This window comes from Hesperophylax consimilis, chromosome 14, assembly GCF_061612785.1.
Source record: "Hesperophylax consimilis isolate HC1 chromosome 14, BYU_Hcon_1.0, whole genome shotgun sequence".
Taxonomy (NCBI): domain Eukaryota; kingdom Metazoa; phylum Arthropoda; class Insecta; order Trichoptera; family Limnephilidae; genus Hesperophylax; species Hesperophylax consimilis.
In genome coordinates, this window is record NC_142849.1 from 3368523 (window position 1) to 3389098 (window position 20576).

The following is a 20576-nucleotide window of genomic DNA, read 5'->3' on the forward strand; positions in this document are numbered from 1 at the left end:
CACCATTACATATTTTACCCAAGTTCACTTTGAAAGCTCGTAACTTCTTCATATTTAAAGATATCTAAAACTGATTTTACTGTCGTTATCAACTTTGGTATTATACAAAAATTATAGAGACATTATAGTTCTTTCATTTTATATGTAATTTATAATTATTACGTATGTTGTCAATAAACCTACCTACTTCAACACTTCAGTATATTTTTGTAGCAAAAACTAGGATCGTAAATAAATTCGTGCAACATTGGCTTAGTTAGGTATAGGTAAAGTTATTATTTTGACCATGACATTTCTACCGAATTACACCCCAAGTAGCAAGACTCTAAGGACATAAGGATAAGGAGTCAGCAATAAGGAAGGACACGCGATCCTCGGGCGATGGGTGTCACTAATGAAATCCGGCGCTATCTGTGAAAGGTTTCCCTGTACTACCTACACTTTACATTATCACTACTTGCACTTCACCCCAACTTCACTTCAGCGGGTGCTTCCTGTCCTAATCTCAGTTATATTGTTTCTTCCACTTTTCAGTTTTGTTCGCAGCAGGTGATTATGGTAATAAATATATCGTGTATTAAATTACAATTTTACCAATCTTTATGAAAGCGATATGTCGAGAAAGAACCGTTTAGGGTGGTAAAGTAATGTCAAGTTATGGGAAAACTGAACTGGTGTGATGGACGGTTAACCCTTTCCGCACCGCACTTCTTTTCTACATTTAGACCATATTTTTTGCTTAATAACACCTTAAATAATTATTTTAAAAATTTTGGCGCATACATAATTTTTTTTGTTACTATTTTTTTTTCTAATATGATTATTATATTAAAACCATGTATGATAGTGTGAGAAGTGTGGAGATGCAGGAAATGCCAGGCTGATGTTGTCATAATGAATAAGATTAAGAAAGGGACGCACAGATGGTTTGGGCATGAAGTGCGAATGGAAGAAGTGTAAATCACGTAAATGTGAATAGTAGAAATCAGGGACGTCCAAGGAAGACATGACACAACCAAATAAACCGGGTACTTGAGTCAGGCACTGTCAAGACTCGGAATATTAAAAGAGTTTAAATGAGACGATGTATGAATGTGAATGAGGCAAGGAGTGTGTACCAAGACCGAGTTGTTTGACGATCAGTCCTCTCTGCCTACGACCTCTGGTTAGTTAGTTTCGGCCTCGAAGGGTTATTTTTTATTGGCGAGAAAGAAAAAACTATCAAAAAAACAATTGTTTAATTTAACAAATATTAATTTGCAGTGGATTATGCATAAATATAAAAATAACATTAAAAAAAACCTAAAAATTATAATGGATCCCAGTCCAAGCAAAACAACCGAAACGGAACTGTCATTATATTTACGGTATTAATTTGTCGATGGAATAAAGATTGCAACATAACAGAAAAATACACACAATGAGGAATATTCTAGCGATACGCAAAATTCGGGCGACTTGTTTCACAAAATCGAGATGTGTTAATTTTTTTTCATGTTCCTGAGAAAGAGCTCCAGTATTGAAAAGGTTAACTTTAGCTGAATATATATTTTAAATAATGAATAATATAATTTTTAAAACACCACCACCAAAAACTGAACAACTGTCATCGAGACGTATAATAAAATTAATGAGTAGTGGTTAACCTGACTAATGCGCTGTCAGAAGCTAGTTGATATTTCAATTTTTAAAATCTACACTTCTTCGTTGAAAATTAATTTTTACCGTTTTCAGGTTTTTAATTGAAAGATATATATTAAGGAAATATAGGGAAAAAACGGTTTCATCGGAAACTCTGGCATCAAATTTCAATAATTTTTGTCTTTTGATTCAAGGAGAAATTACTAAAGAAAAAATGTCTATGAAAAGGAGGCGGTATGAGTAAAATACGTTTGGGAAACTACATCCAGTAGGTTTTTATGTGAATTTCGCACAAAACCGGAATCAGTGGGACTATGGTATCCTTAATTTGAGTATTTTGTGAGGCTCAAAGAAGTGGGTAAGGGAAGGAGATGGGGAAGAGGAAGGTTGGGAAGAAACTGGCTATTCAGATCAAAGTCATTTCAAACTCCTTCTTCCACTCCAACTTCAACTTCACAACTTCCTCTCCTCAAAGAGACCCTCCGCACGGCATCGCCAACGATGACAAATAGTCCCTACATACGATCTGACTTGCAGAACCCAATATGGTAAACCGCCAGCCGAATTATTATTATTCTGACAAAGGGAATAATAATATTAATTCTTATTGGAATAATTTAAAATGTAGTATTATCAGACCCATTTATAAAGGAGGTGATCACACCATTTTGGGTAATTATAGACCAATCAGTATTTTGCCATCACTCGAAAAAATTCTTGAAAAATACATTCAAATTAAATTAATAAAATATTTGGAAGATTTTTCTATTATTGATACTAACCGATATGGATTCCAAAAAAAAAAGGGCACTGAAGTGCTACTTCAAAAGTTTGCCAGCTTGATAAATAATAATTTAAATAATAAACATCATGTATTAGTCTTATTTATAGATTATTCCAAGGCATTTGACACTATTAACCATAAAAAATTGTTGAAAATACTAGAAATCATAGGAATAAGAGGGAAACTTCTAAAACTATTTGAAAATTATTTGAACAACAGGTGCATGCAAATAAAGCTTTTGAACACATTAAGTAAAAAAAGAAAAATCTTAGCAGGTGTTCCTCAAGGTTCCATATTAGGTCCTATTTTATATATAATTTATGTATCTTTTATTAAATTTATTTTTAAACATGTAAAACACTTTGTGTACGCGGATGATACTGCATTGGTGTTTTCTTGCAGTGATTTGCAATTATGTATTGAACTTTTACAAAAAGATTACATTGAACTTTTAAAATGGTCTCACGACTCTGGCCTAATCATAAATGCAAAAAAAACTAAATTGATACACATTAGATCACCCAATGCCAAGGTAAATACTATTATACCCGAAATTAAAACACACAATTCAGATTGCCTACATGTTGGTATCCCTGCGTTGTGTACATGTGAAAATATTGAACTGGTTAAAAAATATGTTTATTTAGGTGTTATTATTGATTGTTTTTTCAAATGGGATTTACAGATAAATAAAGTCTGTGAACGACTGAGATCTATTATTAGTAGATTATATAAATTAAAATTTTATGTTCCAATATGCACACTTCGAATAATTTATTTATCACTAGCTGAATCTATCATAAGGTATGGAATTACAGCTTGGGGATTTTCCTCTAAAACAAATATAAATCATGTTCAAGCAGTTCAAAATTCTCTTGTTAAATTATTAGCTCATAAAAGTTTATATGAACAAAGGCATAATGTTCCACACCTTTATCAAAATCTGAAAATCCTCTCGGTAAGAGCAATTATGTGGTATAAAATAATTTTTCAGCACATAAATAGCCCTATGTACATAAATAGACTGGAACACACTTACAATACTCGATTTACATTAAATGAAGGACTAATCGTACCAAAGCATGTAAACAAATATGGAAAAAGAACGCTAGACTACATGATACCAAATTGTTTAAATATGTTACCTGCAGAAATCAAAAAATGTACAAATATAAAAAGAAATTTTTTGTTGAAAAATTGGCTAGCTGAAAGAAATAGTTTGTACTAGACTCTAATACAAACTATTTCTAACTGCATACGCTTTAATTGTTTTTTGTTTTTATTTTTATTGTATTACACCTCTCATGATATGAATGTATACATTTGATATAATCTGTTTAAGTTAAAAGCACCCAAAGACAAACTACTTTAAAGTAGTTTATTGGGACTTTTTGATTTTTGTATATTATTTTGATATTAAATAAAAAAAAATAAAAAAAAAATAAAAAAAAACTTTTGAAGATTATACCCATCAATATGATATCATTGAAGAAGAAGATAATACTAATAAAACTTGGCCCCGTAGTAAGCGTTCAAAGATGGTTTGAAAGGGAAATATGTAAATACGAATGTTAAAGGGAGCACGCTAATATTAAAAAACGATAATAATTAAGCAAAAATGGTAAAAATATTTAATGAAACACGACTCGTTTGAAATAGAGCAACAATCTCTCGACAAATGCTTTAGTTGCATTTAAAAATATACTGTAAATTTTTCATGCCTAACACCATAGTAAATAACAGAACAAAACTTGTTTGTATTAATTTTCGGAGCTTACTTTGCGATTTTTTTCTATCGAGGGAATTACATATATTTAACGTTTCGGCATAACAAATATTTTAACTATAATAAATAATAATTATAATAACTTAAAACTTAAAGAGAAATAGAAACTTGTTATAAATCGGTAGAAATTGGGTATGCGGGGGCTTAAGACAGAGATCCTAGATTCGATTCCCAGTGGAGACCGTAACCTTCTTATTTGTGTGCCTTGTTCTGTATGTTTCGATTCGAGCGTGTTCCACATGTATGCCTAATCATCTATTTGTATATTCTATATTCCCACCAGTGTCCCGGCGGAGACGAGCGGGCGCCCGTCCCAGGCGGCAGCGCACCACTTTCAGTGCGGCGCAGACCCTCCGCCTCGAGGTGGAGTTCCGCCGCGCCGAGTACGTGGCGAGGGCCAGACGGCTGGAGCTGGCTGCAGCGCTGCGCCTAAGCGAGACGCAGGTCAAGATCTGGTTCCAGAACAGGCGCGCCAAGGATAAGCGGATTGAAAAGGCGCAACTGGACCAACATTACAGGTATTATTCTGCATTACCTACATATACACGGTGTTCGGAAATTCCTAGTACAAGCGGGAAGCTGGTGAATACACAGGTAGGTACATCACATCCAATAAAGTTTTTTTCCTTTTTTTCGGCTAAAAACTTTAACTAAAAATTTGACAAAAAATGTTGAAGACGGGTCTACGTTTCGACGCATTTTAAAAGACACTTAACAGTTTATAAATCCAACTTCGGACTCGATTTACTCAAACACGAAAGCAATAAAAAAAAGGAATACCGCCAAATCGACTCCAAATGTGGTGAAGATTCGCCAGGTTTCTTTTACTTTACTTTGTGACCGGGTACCTACCTTTTATTGATTTAAAAAAAAGAATAAAAATGAATACTTAGGTAGGTACCATTTCTACTTCTGTGGTGTTCCTGGGGAGTCTAATTAATACCAAAATACGGGCTTCTGAAATTAACTACCTTTGAGGTTTTTCGATACTTCAAAGTTCGTTGATATGTGGTTATTCAGAGAACCACGTTAATTTGGGAATAACTATTCAAAGATCACAGCGAGGAAAGGAATCAAGTCGATTTTACGAAAGATAATTTGACACAACTTTGAAATTTAACATAAAACTTACTTTAACCGATTGGTGTACAAATATATTTATAAACTTGGGTAATTCCTTCAATTTCAATTAAAACTGAATTCCGGAAAGTTTTTGTCAGATAGGTCACATTCAATTTTACAATTAATGAAAATAATTCAATTACCTAGAGACCATCAAAATCTTAAGTGTTTATTGAAAACTCAGAACAATGATTGTCGGTTATAATAAATTGTACAAAATATAAAATATTGTCCAATATTCCAAACATTCGAGGGATAGACCATTATTTTCTCATCATGTGTGACCGTCATATTCCTTGTTCCAGGACCATAGCAGCCACCTCGGGGCTGGTGGGCGGCTACTACCCCCGGCCCTGCGCCCTCTGCCTGTACCGGGGCGACGGGGGCGCTTGTCCCCACCTGCCGCCCCCGCCCCCCCACTCGGGGACTGACAGAGAACCGGGTCATCTGCAATATGCACCCGCTGGGCACTTACTATCCTAAAATATGTCCCATGATAATGTACCTGAACAAAAATATTCATTGGCAAATCCGTGACTTGAAAAATACGAAAGAAAGGATATTTTAAAAGGTTCGCCGTTAGGTATTATAATGGGTATTTATTATGGCTCGTCCATGAACCTAAATAGCTGGACGGAGCTATTCGAGAACAATTTGAAGCCGCGGGGTGAGGGGGGAGATGATAAATACCAAAAACTATTTTTTTTACATATGACATATCCTATTCCTTGTTTCATCAAATGCCTAAAAAAATTGTATCGTATAACTGCATTAACACACAAATAAAATTATAATAGTTCATTATGCACCACTTTGCATACAAACCATTTCAAAATGTTGTCATACAAGATGGCTGCCAGACAATTTCCCCTCACACTCGTTTTGGATTCAATGCCGCTCATACAAAATCACACTAAAGCTCTGTCGAGGGCCTTTTATTCGAGGGCTTTTTAGGTCCACGAGCTCCGCTACGGCCCTTTAGGTTAAGGTGTGTCAAACTCCTGCATACTTTATGATTCCCAAAGTGAGGTTCACAACCATTTAGAATTTTTGGTCTCTAAAATGACAGTTATGCTACATGATCATAAATTGATCAAAAGCTGAAATGGTTCGAGAGAACCGTTCAACTTTTAAAATTACGCTGATCGTCGATTTGATGATCTTCAAATTTGATGGGAGTTTGATCAGGAAATGGCAAGAATTTTTTTATTATGTACTTAGTTAAGTTTGTTGCGAATTGTAAAAATCTTTGTACATACCTACTTATTATAGGTTATTAGAATGATTACCGTCGAGGCGTAATTTAATCCGTGGGTAGAGGTGGTAAACTATGTACCATTGTCATGTTTAGACGGTGTTGAATTTATAAATACCCAGCGTCTGGAAACTAAAGATACAAACGTGAAACTGGTGAATTTACACAGGGCAAGACTAACCCTTATTATGACTCGCGACGGGTTGTTTCAGAGATTTTGAACAATTCATCAAATTTCCACGTTCATTTTCAAGTTCCGTTATTACATCATTATAGGTTAGTTGCTTGACAAAACTGAAATAATGACAGAACTTGAAAATTAACTTTGAAATTTGAAGAATTTTTCAAATTCTCCGAAATAACCCGTCCTTAAACTCACATCTGAAGCCTAGGGTGCAAAATTTTGTGCCATAAAAAAGGTGCAGGTGATCAGCCGTAGGCCGGAGGCACTCTAAAAAAATTTAAAAACTTCTTGTCGGTGCAGTGATTTGCGCCCATAACGGGCTAACCCCCACCCCCACAACCGAAACTATCCCCCTCCAGGAACAAGTGATAATATTAAAATGGATATATTTTGTTTTCATAGTAGTTAGAGATTACTTTTTTTAGTTTAGGTAGGTTATTTTGTGTTTACTGTTTTAAGATTTGACATTACAGAATGCTGTTCCATGTTTATCATTATTGGTTAGTCTAGAAATGTATGCAGAAAACGGAACAAGTGCCCATAAACAGGGCCGCCGAGAGGAAGTCCAGGGAGGCATAAATTACCAGGCCGACCGGGCCCGGAGCTTGTGAAGGGGCCCGGCCCGATATGCTCGGGGCCCGAGTAATCACAGTATTTACCTTATATTAATACACCCTCACCCACACCAACACCCTCGGGATGATATTGTCAGGAAGACGGCATTATACGAATCATCAAATTATCATTAATTGTTATTAAGGTACATACGATCGGGCACAGAACAGCAAAAATATTGTTTTCGCAATGATGGAGGACTTATCTAGCACTTAAACTCATGACGCCTGGGTGGGAATCCGACGCATTTGTCCACTCGTTTACTAGCTGCTACATTTTAAAGGTTTTCGTTTTAAACATTGCTAAAAGATTTCTGCCAATATATTGTCTGACTTTCCGAAAAATAAAAATCGGTTTGCCCTCCGGCCTATAAAATTTATCGCCTTCGGTGCTTTTTTCGGGTCTTTGAGGTAGTAATAATTCATATTCCACTCTCTTTACCCACACCACATAGGTATAGGTACCCCAATTAATAGCGGATATCGTGGGAAAAAAATCTCTTGCGCTTTTCCGTGTATTTGTAAGATTTATAACTTATTTTCCATTTCTTCGTTGGAAAAAGGTTTCCCACCCAAAAAGTCCTTTAGTTTAGTGAAAAGGTGTTGGCCCGAAGGCACCAATTAAGATGAATAGGAGGGGGGGGGTGACAATATCCCATCCAAACAATGTCAGCAGCTCCTGTGAAACTCACGCGGTGTGGGGCCTGACTTTGTCATGCAGGAAACTCGGATCATGCACGGACCCATCCTGGATGGCCTCCGTATATTATGAAGAGCTACATTTGCTTTTGACTAGCTTGTAAACAAAGTTGTGATATTATTATGTTTGATGTTGTTTTCCTTATAAAAGAATTTTATCAATTTCGATGTTTTGTGTTTTTTTTTTGTACGCGCAACTCGGCAGGAAAGCAAAATTTTAATATATAAAAATCACGTGTCACTACTGTGTACGTACACGCTAATCTCCGAAACCGTCCAACCGAATTCAATGAAATTTTTTGAATGTGTAGGCTTGGTTCCAACTTGAAACGGTTCCTTGATAACTCAACACAGTGACAATTCAACACACTTTTTAAAAATTATATAAAATAATTAGAAACGATCTAAAAAAAAATATTTACCTAACCTAACCTACTTAATAAAGTTTTTGTTTCATCACTTTCAATGACTTTATATAACTTTTTAAATATGTGATGAATTTTACCATTGTGATGATTTATCCGGTCACCCTTGAAACATATGCTACTTTTTGACCCGACAGGTGGCGTTGTTGTCGAGATCTGAAAAACATTACAGTGAAAAAAAAATGTTTTCTCAGCTTTATCATCCAAAATTATACACAATCACAAATTTTAATTTCTCTACAGTATTTTTTTTAAATCGTTAAAAAACAACAACGAAAAATAATGTAGTTTTTTTCGGGTCCTCTATGTGATAGATTTACCAGTTTCCGGCTTGTACTACGAATTTCATCTAGAATAAAGAAGCGATGGAATCATAAAGTAAAGAAGAACACTATTCTATGTTCTATGGATGGAACAATAATTGTTTTTAATTAATTCGCCTAATATTATGTAAATACCCTGTTAAGCTAAAAGAAAATTATTCGTTATTAGGCAAGAACTAATTATTACTTCTCTAGTCGATATTATTTTTAAGCCTCATTTTAAATAGTATGATAATTTTAATCTCTAATCTATGAGTGCACTGCACTTCTGTACAAAATAAAAAATTGCAAAAATAAGAAACCATTTTGTTAATACATTGCCGAGATCCGGAAGTACCTACCCATGATTATATTGATCCATTCACAAGAGTCCCAACTGCCTGTTACCATTTGACTCCAATTTGGAATGTTGTGAGACTGAAGGGAGTGGGGAGAGGAAAGAGGTGGGGAGGAGGAAGGGTGGGAAGTACATGGGTATTCAGATCTGGTCACTAAACACGTTCAAAGCCATTTCGTTCCAGAGTAGCGACGTGCCCAACTACTTTAAAAATAAGTGGAAAGTTTACCTTATTTTACTCTACATTCCACCAACCTAATACTAAAACGACCTTTGAAATATGCATTATTTCTCTATAAAATTATTTATATCCTCCCTCTTGCAATAAAAACCATAAAAAAATATCCGACTTTAAAAGAAGTATTAATATATGGATTATGAACACGGAAAGGGAGAGTGTAGGTACAATATTTCAACCTAACAAAGATTAAAGCTTGTGTTATGTTTTTTCTTCTAGATACTGCTGTATAATTTTCCTCTTGTAATATTTCAACATACTTCAAAAAACTTACTTAAAAATGAACATATTATGTAATTAAAAAAATAACTAGACCTAATTTATAATTCACACACCAAAAACCGTGTACAATGTCGCCTTAGAACGTGGTACCCCAGTAAGATCACATTCTTTTCGACGTTTATAAAAAAAATATAAAATAAAAATATGTTTGTTTTGAATACCGACATGCAACCACGTAGGTAGGTACACCTAGTGAGTAGCTACCTATTTAAATATAACTTTTAGATTTCAGAATATGTAATAATACGGAATTTCTTATTCGCGTGAACGGGCAAACACTGAAGATAGTTCATAAGAATGAGAAATCAGAATATTAATCTCGACCGGGTTGGTTGGCTGGCTACCTCTACCTGCCTGCGAGTAAAGCCATAAAGTAAGGCGGGAGATCTCTTATTATTGGGGTGGAAATGTACTTCTTCTTAAATACTCATTGCGGAATTACTTTTCCGGCGTCTTGACCGCGGAGATCGGATGCTACCAAGCGTTAACAAGTGAGGAGGAGGTACTCACCTCCTGGTGGTTGCTTCCAAGGGGCAGGGGGAGACTGACTGGCTTTTAAGCACTGTGGTATATCTATACTGTGGTATCGAAAATCGACAGCCTACAAAATAAAATAAAAATACGTCGAAACTACAATATTTTTTTATTTTTTTTTTTTTTATATTTACTCCACACAGGAGGCCCTGAAGAAAATAATTTCCCTCAGGGCCTATGTCATCTTTGGGGATGCTGTGTGGAGGGTCTTTTTGTGGAGAGGAAGGAGTGAACATGGGTCTTGAAGAGTCCCATGTTGTAGGAGGGAGGAAACACAGAGGCCGGCAGTTCGTTCCACAGCCGAGCTGTTGAACTTAAGAACGAATCATAGAAGCGACCCGTTCTCATGTGACAAGTGTCAACTGTGTACAAATGTTGGGCGCGCGTTTGGCGTGTATCCCGACTACGCACCGGTGCCGAAGGGATCAATGACGCTAGTTCCTCAGAGCATCTTCCATTGTAATACCGATAGAACAAGGACAGCATACCTACCTGACGCCTGTGCTCTAAAGATTGCAGTCCGTTTGTTAAGATTGGATTGGATTGATCAATATATTAACAATTTCAGTACCTAACTATTGGATAACTACTAACTGTGGATTATTGACTAATTAGTTTACACTTGCGACGATGTGACGCTGCACGGTTAGTTATAAGTTTGACATTTTCCAACAAATTATGGTTTTTAGTAGTAGTGGTATATAAATGAAATATTTGTAAAGGTAGATATGTATTTTTTTTCTCGAAAATTTTTATCACTTATATTAAAATTTTTCTTCTATAACGATTTTTCTTCTTGATAATTGATTTATCAAGAAGAAAAATCGATGAATTCGTAATATTTGGGGAGTAAATCGTATTTTTGGTAGTATTGTTTTGTGATCACCGTACTTGTGAGGTATTTTTTTACTTGGGATTATATTATATTATTATTTTATTGCTGTTTTTTATTATTTATAGAAGAAACAACACGTCGAGAGGCTGGGAATACATGTCAGATTTTTCATTCCGATAGTAGGTTCAAACTATCCTGCTGCACTAGTAATTATTGCCACTAATAATAATGGGAATAATAATTGGGCGACAGATAAAAGTCAAAGATTTTAGGAGGTGAGTCTACATAGGACTTTTAGCCGACGAGGTGTGCTCAATTGTAGCAAAAAGGCTGGGTTCTGCGTCTACGAAATGGAAATCAAGAGACATATTTATGCCTTATGTCCCCATGTGAACACTGAAATAAGTCTGAAAATAGCACTCGCATGCTTTTACGTTGAATTGTTTGTAAGGGAAAAAAATATTTTAATATGGGAATTTCGAAAATAGTTATTTTTCTTTTATACTTCTACCATCATGTAGAATAACCTCCCAAAGTTAATGCACATTACCCCCGGACATCCTGTATGTATTTGAAGTACCACTTTGTGTACAAAAAAATGGGAAAAACTGAATAGTCCGATAGATAGAGCTGACCAATTTGACTTAAATTGCAAAATAGCTTTTTTTATTTCCAATAAACTTTTGATTTGAAACTCAGAATATTTCCCATGTGTTTGCACGGTGGTATCCATGTATCGATCACCTCATTCCTTAAAAGCCACCGGCTAAATATTTTTACTATTATTTTTGAAGTTAGTGAAAAAAAGGCGTGATTCAAAGAGTTAAAATAACCTAGATAAGTAGTAATATGCTGATCAATGTTCCTCACAGTAACTGAGAAGGTTTATTAAACTGAACAACGACATTGTCAACAATAATTTACTGCGATCTTTCTAACGTTTTTGCGGGCCCTTTTTTTACGAAAATCTGAAACTTATTGGTTTATAATGGACACATTTGTAATTTCAACATCAACTGAAAGTGAATAATTATTTCCAAAGTTTTTATTCAATATTCACCGTTTAAAACTAAACAATTTTTTGTGCAATTGAATTAATGATACATAATTAATATACTATTCATATTTTTGTCGAGACTTAAAACAATCCATATTATGGAGTAATAATACAAATCAGAGCTACAGAATATCTATACGGTCGACGCGGGGCACCCTGAACAAATAAAACCCGTAGAAGTGTAATACAGATTTGAAAAAATATCTCTTCATTTAACATCCAGACTCCAGTCCTCAAGACAGATTATCTGAAAGAGAATAATCACATTTCGCCGAAAGTACCCTTGAGGTGATTTTGCACAAAAACGGCGCTATAAAAATAATCATTAATATAATTATTAAAGTAGGAGGGATTTCCTTACTTCTGGCACACCGGACACGTCCACGGCAACGCACATCCATTCATCACTTGAATGGTGGCGAACAACGGTGGAAATTGGAAATATAATTGCTGTGGATACGTACAAAATGGGTCGTTCATTCGATGGTTCCTCTTTTTATCACGTCGAGAAAAAACATCGACAATATTTTTTAAGGCATTTGTAACCATCTTGCGGTAAAAGCAAGAATTAATATTTGGTTTGAAAATTGGATGAATCGATTCATAGGCAAATAGTTTCACTATCACTGTGCAGGTGTCTCTTTTACAAACACGTAGCTTCTGACTGTCAAACCGAAACAGCAGGGCAGGCAGTGAAGGTGCAGACTAGAGGTGGGCTTTTCGGTTTCATTTTCAAATAAAACCGTTTCTGGACATAAACGCTTGGGAAAAAACATTTAAAAAAATTTTAATCACCTCTACACATTAGTCAAAACAATGGAATAGGCTTCCATTTTCTGAGATTCATGATAAGTCTCAATAATAGTAAAAATTACAAATCTGAAGTCATAAGATCCCACCACGGGGTCTGTCTAGCTTTGTGGTGATGCAGACTACAGAACCAGGGACAGCCAGTGATGGTACACTAGGGAGAAGTCCCCAGATCTGGGGGATTTTTAATTTTAAAGTAAGAAATCGGAGAGATTTCAGTGGGGATTTTGTGTAATCATGCATTTTGTTCAGTGGCCATTTGAGAATATAAAGACACTGACCGATTTGAAGAAACGTAGATGTTCTCTGATAGGGAACCATGGTAAGATAGATAAGCCTAATGAAACCATTACTAAAAAATGAAATATTTATCGCAAGGTATAAATATTACACAATCAAAAGTTTTGTAGGAACTACCATGAAATAGTATTTTTGCCAAAATATTTTTCCACAACAGAAATTATACATATACCCAGAGGCGGATTTGCAGTCTTGGCCGCCCTAGGCCCCAGACCATGTAGCCGCCCCTTTCTCAGTACCCATCATATTGACCAGAACTTGTGAACACGCTCTTGCATATATCGCTATTTCGTACGTAGAATATTTAGGTACTTAGGAAGTAATTTCTTGTTATCATCAGATCTGTGACTTTTTTGTCACGATTGGCCGCCCCTAATATCTGGCCGCCCTAGGCCCGGGCCTACATAGGCCTAAGGGCAAATCCGCCTCTGCATATACCCCCATAGATACACCCGTTTAATAAGTTCATTTACGGCTCATTTTCTGTTGCTGTTCAATAAAAGTTTAAACTAAAATTGAAACGTCACAGGCTAAGCTTTACACTCATAGGTAAAATTTAAATTTAATTTAAAAAGAATTTAAGAAATAAGTTTTTGATAAGTCACTCACGGGAGCGTTTACATTATGCATCCAACAACTTATTGTAAACACTCACGGAAGTAAGTTTAACTTACAAAGTGCTCACCCGTAATTTTATTTGCGGTAAGATGACTTCTGGTAAACAACGATTTGCCGGTGTCAAATTTACGTGATTTTGTCAATAAAGAAGAAAAGCCCGAATAAAGTGTCGGAATAGAAGTTGGTTTGAGAGAAACCATTTTCCACGCGGTTTTTTCCGAGGCGGAATTGAATGAAGTTCTTTAATTTTATCCGAATGACAGCAACCGACTTCGAATTCAAATATGTGATAGTCACAGAGACGTTGAGATTAGACCGATAATTAAAAAGGATGCTCATTTTTAGAAAGCCGTTTTCCACCTGAAAAATAAATAGATATATCTTCGCTTTTTGGAATCACAAAATTTTCTTTCCGTTTACATTCGTTTTCGTAGTGCTTATTTGAGTTATATCTAATGTTATTTTTTTATTGTTTTCGGGAGCTAACAATGTACTTATTCACTTATTCTAACCAGATTTTAGGCAATAAAATAATTTTTTATATGAAAAAAGTCCTAGGAAAACCTGTATTTAAGTCTCGGATTGGCGCGCTTTGGTACCATTTCGTAAGCGTCTAAAGTCTAAACATATCGTAACCGATTTGATAAACTGTGAGAAAGGTGTAAGTTCGCGCGGACACGATTAAACCTGTCGAAAACGGTTCAATATTTCATCAAAATGAAAATTCAACACGCCTTTAAAAAGTGAAAAAGTCATTAAAATAGATGTATGAAACAAAAACTAAGGACGGGTTGTTTCGGAGAATTTGAACAATACATCAAATTTCAACGTTCATTTTCAAGTTCTGTGAAAGATTTTTTCATATTCTGTTTTTATTTCAGTTTTGTCAAGCAACTAGCCTACAATGATATAATAACAGAACTTGAATAGGACTTTTACAGAAACCGAAAATGAACGTTGAAGTTTGATGAATTGTTCAAATTCTCCGAAACAACCCGTCCTTAGTGTCATTATCACTTTTAGTAGGTGTGTTGAATTGTCATTTTGATTACATACCCGGTCACCGTCGAAAACTTATGCCTCTACGACTTCTTCTGTAACTTGCTATAAATTACAGCAAGAGACTTGGGACGAGTTGTTTCAGAGAATCTGAAAATCATCAAATTTAAACGTTCATTTTCGGGTTCGAAAGTCCTATTCAAGTTGTTATTATAGACTAGCTGATTGATAGCGTGTAATAACAGAATTAGAAAAATCTTTCACAGAACTTAAAAATTAACTTAGAATTTGAACAACCCGTCCTTACATTGATAATTTTGCCCCAAGTCACTTACGGGAAAAAGCGTAAAGGCAGATTAAAGTTATCCATCAGTGGTGCGAAATAACCTGCTCACGATGCAGCCAAGAATGTATCTTGTCCTATGTAGAATGACCTACTAGGGCGGTATTGCAATTTACCAATCGTCCACCAGAGCCTCTAAAATGTCTCAAACCGAGAAAGGGCAATTCAAATACCGGCCCTGATTCCAACTTCAGCAAGCAGCTTGCATCCCGTCCAACGCAGCGAATCGATCGATTCCAGCTTGAAAAGCAATTAGAATTGGAGCGGTGGAAGAGGGAGGGAGGCCGACAGAGAGCAGCACTCTCTAGGCAGGTCACTAGGAAAGGTTTAATTGTCAATAATTGAAGAAAAAAAACTTGTTCATAAGGTGTAAGTTTTTATTGTAGAAAAATATAAAACCAATAAATTCATCTAACACCATGCCACCCTTAGCGTTTCAATAACTTACCCTTTTCCACTCACGGTGCAGAAGCTCCTGGAATAAGCTTGATCTCCTCAAATTTGCTTTCATGTAATGGTTACCTACCCCCATTCAGACTTCACCTTACGTTCGGACCAATCAAAACTGCCAAAAAGGACACCAAGGGGATGGGCACTTCACTGGCAGTTTCGAATCAATCAATTTAAACAACACACTAGCTTTCTCGGTTAACAATGTTTGGTTGGTTGAACATATTGATTGTCAGGGGTACTCACCAGTGCATGCTGTGCTTGCGGGATGGGCCCCTGGAGGCCACATCACATGCAGTCCCCCATGTAACATAAACAAGCCTTAGACACTATTTGAGGAATTAAATCAATCAACATGGTATGGGGCCTTCCTGAGATCTTTAGAAAGAATACTTTTATTTAGAACAGAAATACAATTTTCTCACATCTGTTATGTAATTAACCTAAACCTAGGTATGGTTTATTTATTCATATTCATGGACAATCTCTGTTAATAAACTGTAATCAGATCTAGTTATTAGACAAATGTACACGGTAAATGAAAAATCTATCTATTGACAGTAAACTGTAAAATTTTATGAATAATCATTTATTTTTTAGATATAAAACTACATAAGTCAATAAACTTACAAATTAAAATATGGGAACTTAACTAATCAAGAGTTAACCTAGGATAACTGTCCTGTGGCCGGTTCCAGTGCCTCGGGCTCTGCTCTGTGCAGTGGCCACGCACCAGGTAGGATAACTTACAAGTCAATTACAATACATAATAAAATAAACTATCTTCTCCATGGATATAATGTTTACACTATCTGGACAGAGTCGAACCTATTACAGAGTCCATAAGTCAACTGATATTTATAATAAAATCACATTACAACACTAATAAGTCAATTACACTTTCCGCCTACTCCTTTTCACTGTATGCCGATTATCTACTGGATGTCCTTGGCTAGTGTATCTCTCTCCGTGTGTAGGGCTAGCTGATCTGTGTTACTGTCCACTAAGCTAGGAGCATTGGTCTTTCTGTCTGCCTGCCTAGTGACTAGTTATACGGGACCTATAGATTAACAAAACTCTGTTAGTTACACACTAGAATCAATCAATTTCTATCAATAACATACATCAACAAGCCAATACATATTTACTTATCACAGCCTTATTTGTTCAAATAAATACCACTACCCCCAAATTCATATAAAAAACAGTCCTACAACCTTCCTCGCACGGGGGCTGGCCTGTGAACTAACTGCCTCCATGCGAGGGAGGCGTGAACAAGTATGAACACAACACAAAGTATACTCACAATTAAGAGTGGTTTCCGCCTTGCTGTCTTCAGAATCGACGAGGTCCTCCTCCTGCCCCACCCCCCTGTCCGCCCCCGTATCCCCCTCCTCCGCCACCCCCTGAGCCATACCCGCCCCCGCCGCCTCCCATCTGGGCTCCACCACCTCCGCTGCCCTGGTAGGGCGCAGGCCTGTTCTGACTGAACTGGTTCCTCATTGGACCCCCGCTGTAGCCCTGCTGGTAGCCACCCCCAAAGTCCTGGCCGCCTCCCCCATTTCCTCCCCAATTGCCTCCCTGGTTGCCGCCCCCATAGCCTCCGCCGCCTCCACCCCCGCCCTGGCTCCAGGAGCCACCACCTCCACCGCCGCCCCCATTGCCAGAGTCCCACGGGTTCACATTACCCCAGCCACCTCCTCCCTGGTTGTAACCTGAGAACAAAGGAATGTCTATTAGGCATTTGCAAGAAATGGTTATTTATCTTCTGCATGTTGTAAGTGAAATAAGAATAAATAGTTTTGTGGCGAGGCTGTGTATTGAAGAGGATACGATAGACCCAACCCAACGTAGCGAGCTCAGGCACATAATTTCCACAGGGTAAGGGAAGTCATACTCAGGTATTGAAAACCTGTATGAGGCAAATCTGTGGCTTAATTAAATTAAGGTGTTAAAGCAAGGCATTGACAGCAAGGCATTGACAGCAAGGCATTGACAGCAAGGCATTGACAGCAAGACTTACACGAAGAAGTGCCTTGATAAGAATAGATAAATAGGCAGTGATCACACAAGCTTCATGCAAGTCTCACTGCAGTTCTTATATATTAAAAGTAGAACAATGCAAAAGCTAGGTAATTTATGGTCACCTACTCAAGAGGAAGATTAACATTACGGTCCCGAAGAACCGCAAATACTTTCTTCAGTTGTATCCCAAATTAATAAAACCTTTCAAAGGAAAAATCCATCGAAATGACACTTTTCAGAGGTCATACAACTCAAAGACATGGCAAGACTAAGCTCCCCACAGTTCCTTCTCGAGAGAATATGTAGGTTTGAAAGAAATGGTATTACAGTGTGCTGGTATCAAACCCGACATAGCGAGCTCTCGCATTGTTCTATAGCAGGTTTATGTTATACCTGCTTGTGAGTCAGTCTCTTTACCCTGCCCACCGTTGTTCCAGTCGCCTCCGTTCTGCTGCTGACGTCCCCAGGAGCCTCCTCCGCCTCCGGGCGCACCGCCGCGGGGTACTCGGGGGCCCCCGGCTCCCATGCGACCACCTCCGCCACCGCCCCCTCCGCCGCCACCACCGCCCCCACCCATGGGGCCGCCACCGCGATCCATGTCTTGCTTGGAGATAGCTTTCTTAACATCCACCGCCTTGCCGCAGATAGTGTGCATGTGTTGAACTAGAACAAAAACAACAAATTAAACATACATTCACTTCTCAAAACAACATTTCCAACCTACGAGTATAAGATTTCATAAATTGTAGCCACTCCATTAATTGCTAAAGAATTAATGTCAAAAACAAAATCAATTTCGTAGCATTCTATATTAGCAGCATAAAACGATATTTTGACGACGGATCAAGTCAAGATATAGCTGGACTGCGATTACAACATAATATTTATAAAAAATCTGCTTACGGCATATCTTGTCGACTGGATCATAGTCATCGAACTCGACGAATCCGAATCCCCTCTTCTTGCCAGTGTCCTTGTCGGTGACGATGCTGACTTGGCGGATCTGACCGAAACGCTTGAAGTACTCCTTCAAGTTTTCCTCGTCGTGCTCGTCCCTCAGGCCTCCCACGAACAACTTCTTCACGGTGGCTCCGGCTTCAGGGCGCTTGATGTCCTGGCGAGGAACAGCACGCTTGGGCTCCACCAACCTAACAAACCAAATCTTAGCATAAGTAAAAAAGAACATAAGCTTGTTAGATTAATAAAATAAAAAAAGCTGAATTTCTCAATTTAACATTCGCCTCATCAAAGAAGCGGTGTTGGAAATATATCCATACTAGAATTTAATATTATTTTGAAATATATTAATAATAACGTTACAACTTAACATTATATTATTTTCATTATTGGTAACTTAATTTGAATGCACTATGTTATGAAATTAATTTATATTTAGTAAAAGCCTACAGGTGTAAATGGAAAGAAATTATTTGCAATAAATGTAGCGAGGCAGTGTATTGGAAAAAGGATATGGTAAATCCAAGCCAACATAGCGAGCTCTGGCAATTATTCTCCACAGAGTAAGGGAAGTCATACACAGGTATTAAAAAACCTGAATGAGGCAAATCTGTGGCATAAAAAATCAGAGAGGATGATGTTCAAATACTGATTTCAACGTTATTCCGGCATTATCCAGGTCATTGCCTCGGTTGTTTACAGTTATGTTGTAACCATGTACGGTTATATTGAACCATTTACAGTTGCCGCCAATTACAAGATGGCGGCAGCCGAAGCGTCCTACAAAAATAATGCTATATTCAAAACACGTGTTGTAAATGTGCTCTTACCTTCCGTCGACTCTGTGTGGTCTTGCGATTTGAGCTTCATCGACCATCTGAGCGCGGGAATAGGTGATGAAACCAAAGCCCCTGGACCTCTTGGTCTTGGGATCCTTCATGACGACAACGTCGACAATTTCTCCCCATTTGCCGAAATGCGCCTTCAGGGAATCATCGGTGGTCCTGTAGTCCAGACCACCGATGAAAAGTTTGCGCACGTGCTCTGGTTCATCCTGAAAATAAATTCAATGTTATTCGGGTCATAGAAATGGCGGCGCAGATGCCGCGTGTAAGCGGTGACGCCGCGTATTTATTAACTATAAATGCTCCGAAAACTACGTTACTCTTAGTAGATACAAAATGTTGTGAAACGGGGAATTGGAAACTAGAAAAATGATGGGTAACCAAATTATCCTGAGGCAAGTGGAGATGACGCAAAAATAATACAGACGCCGCAAAATGGCGCCGGCTACGATAGGTGGGGAATGGCAGAAATGGAAGTAATTGATGACTAAATAGGTGTATTATAATAATTGAATGAAGAGATACACACGAGATACAGGGAGAGAAAAGCAAAATAAGGCAAATAAGAACGGATAGAAAATAATAAGCATTATTTGTAAGCATGCTCACCGGCATGAGGGCGGGGAATAATATTTACCCAAAATGCTACTAAATAAACGAAATAAGGTCACTTACGAAATCACCATCGTTGACGTTCTCCCTCTTCATGCTGATTGATTAGTTGAAAACGGAGAATGAACGACCGCAATGAGCGGCTAGCTGATGGAGAATGATTTTAATTTGAAGTTCCGCTGAGACGACACTGTCAACCAAGCGAATGAACCAACAAACGGAAATGAGAGCGAAATGCGAAGTGGGCGGATGTCATATAGGGGAAGACGTGGCAACAAAAGGGCGCGTTCTTTGCTTCCGCCGAACGCAGCCACAATGAGTCAATCAACCATCTTAATATATATTTAGAACATTAACAATTCAATGAGAACAAAAATCAATGTTTTTTTTTATAAAAAACTGATAGTGTTTATTCGTAACAGGTAAATAAAGTTTGCAAAAATCGACAAGTGTTACGTTCTTATTAAAAGTTCGTAATTTGTCATGTTGACGATGAAGCGT

At 37.2% G+C, this 20576-nt stretch overlaps 2 protein-coding genes across 4 annotated transcripts in view; one reads left to right on the top strand and one right to left on the bottom strand.

Annotated features, from left to right (window-relative positions):
- The window catches only part of LOC149417801 (homeobox protein rough-like), a 38179-nt gene extending 32363 nt beyond the window's left edge, over window positions 1-5816 (top strand). Inside the window, exons 2-3 of the mRNA XM_089639853.1 lie at window positions 4495-4729; window positions 5639-5816. Coding sequence (XP_089495979.1) covers window positions 4495-4729; window positions 5639-5816 — 413 coding nt within the window. The remainder of the gene's footprint in view (window positions 1-4494; window positions 4730-5638) is intronic.
- Window positions 5817-15542: 9726 nt separating this feature from the next.
- Window positions 15543-20321, bottom strand: Hrb87F (Heterogeneous nuclear ribonucleoprotein at 87F). Of its 3 annotated transcripts, none has more exons than XM_089639427.1 (6): window positions 20139-20321; window positions 19449-19672; window positions 18565-18809; window positions 18088-18324; window positions 16943-17351; window positions 15543-16696 (listed from the first exon to the last, which is right to left on the bottom strand). In XM_089639427.1, exons 1-5 carry the CDS (start codon window positions 20169-20171, stop codon window positions 16972-16974), a joined length of 1119 nt encoding a protein of 372 aa, XP_089495553.1. In that variant the 5' UTR covers window positions 20172-20321; the 3' UTR covers window positions 15543-16696; window positions 16943-16971. The 3 variants fall into 3 exon arrangements, with proteins under 3 accessions (XP_089495553.1, XP_089495551.1, XP_089495550.1); XM_089639425.1 differs by having other exon boundaries at window positions 18079-18324; XM_089639424.1 differs by having other exon boundaries at window positions 18055-18324.
- Window positions 20322-20576: the final 255 nt, after the last annotated feature.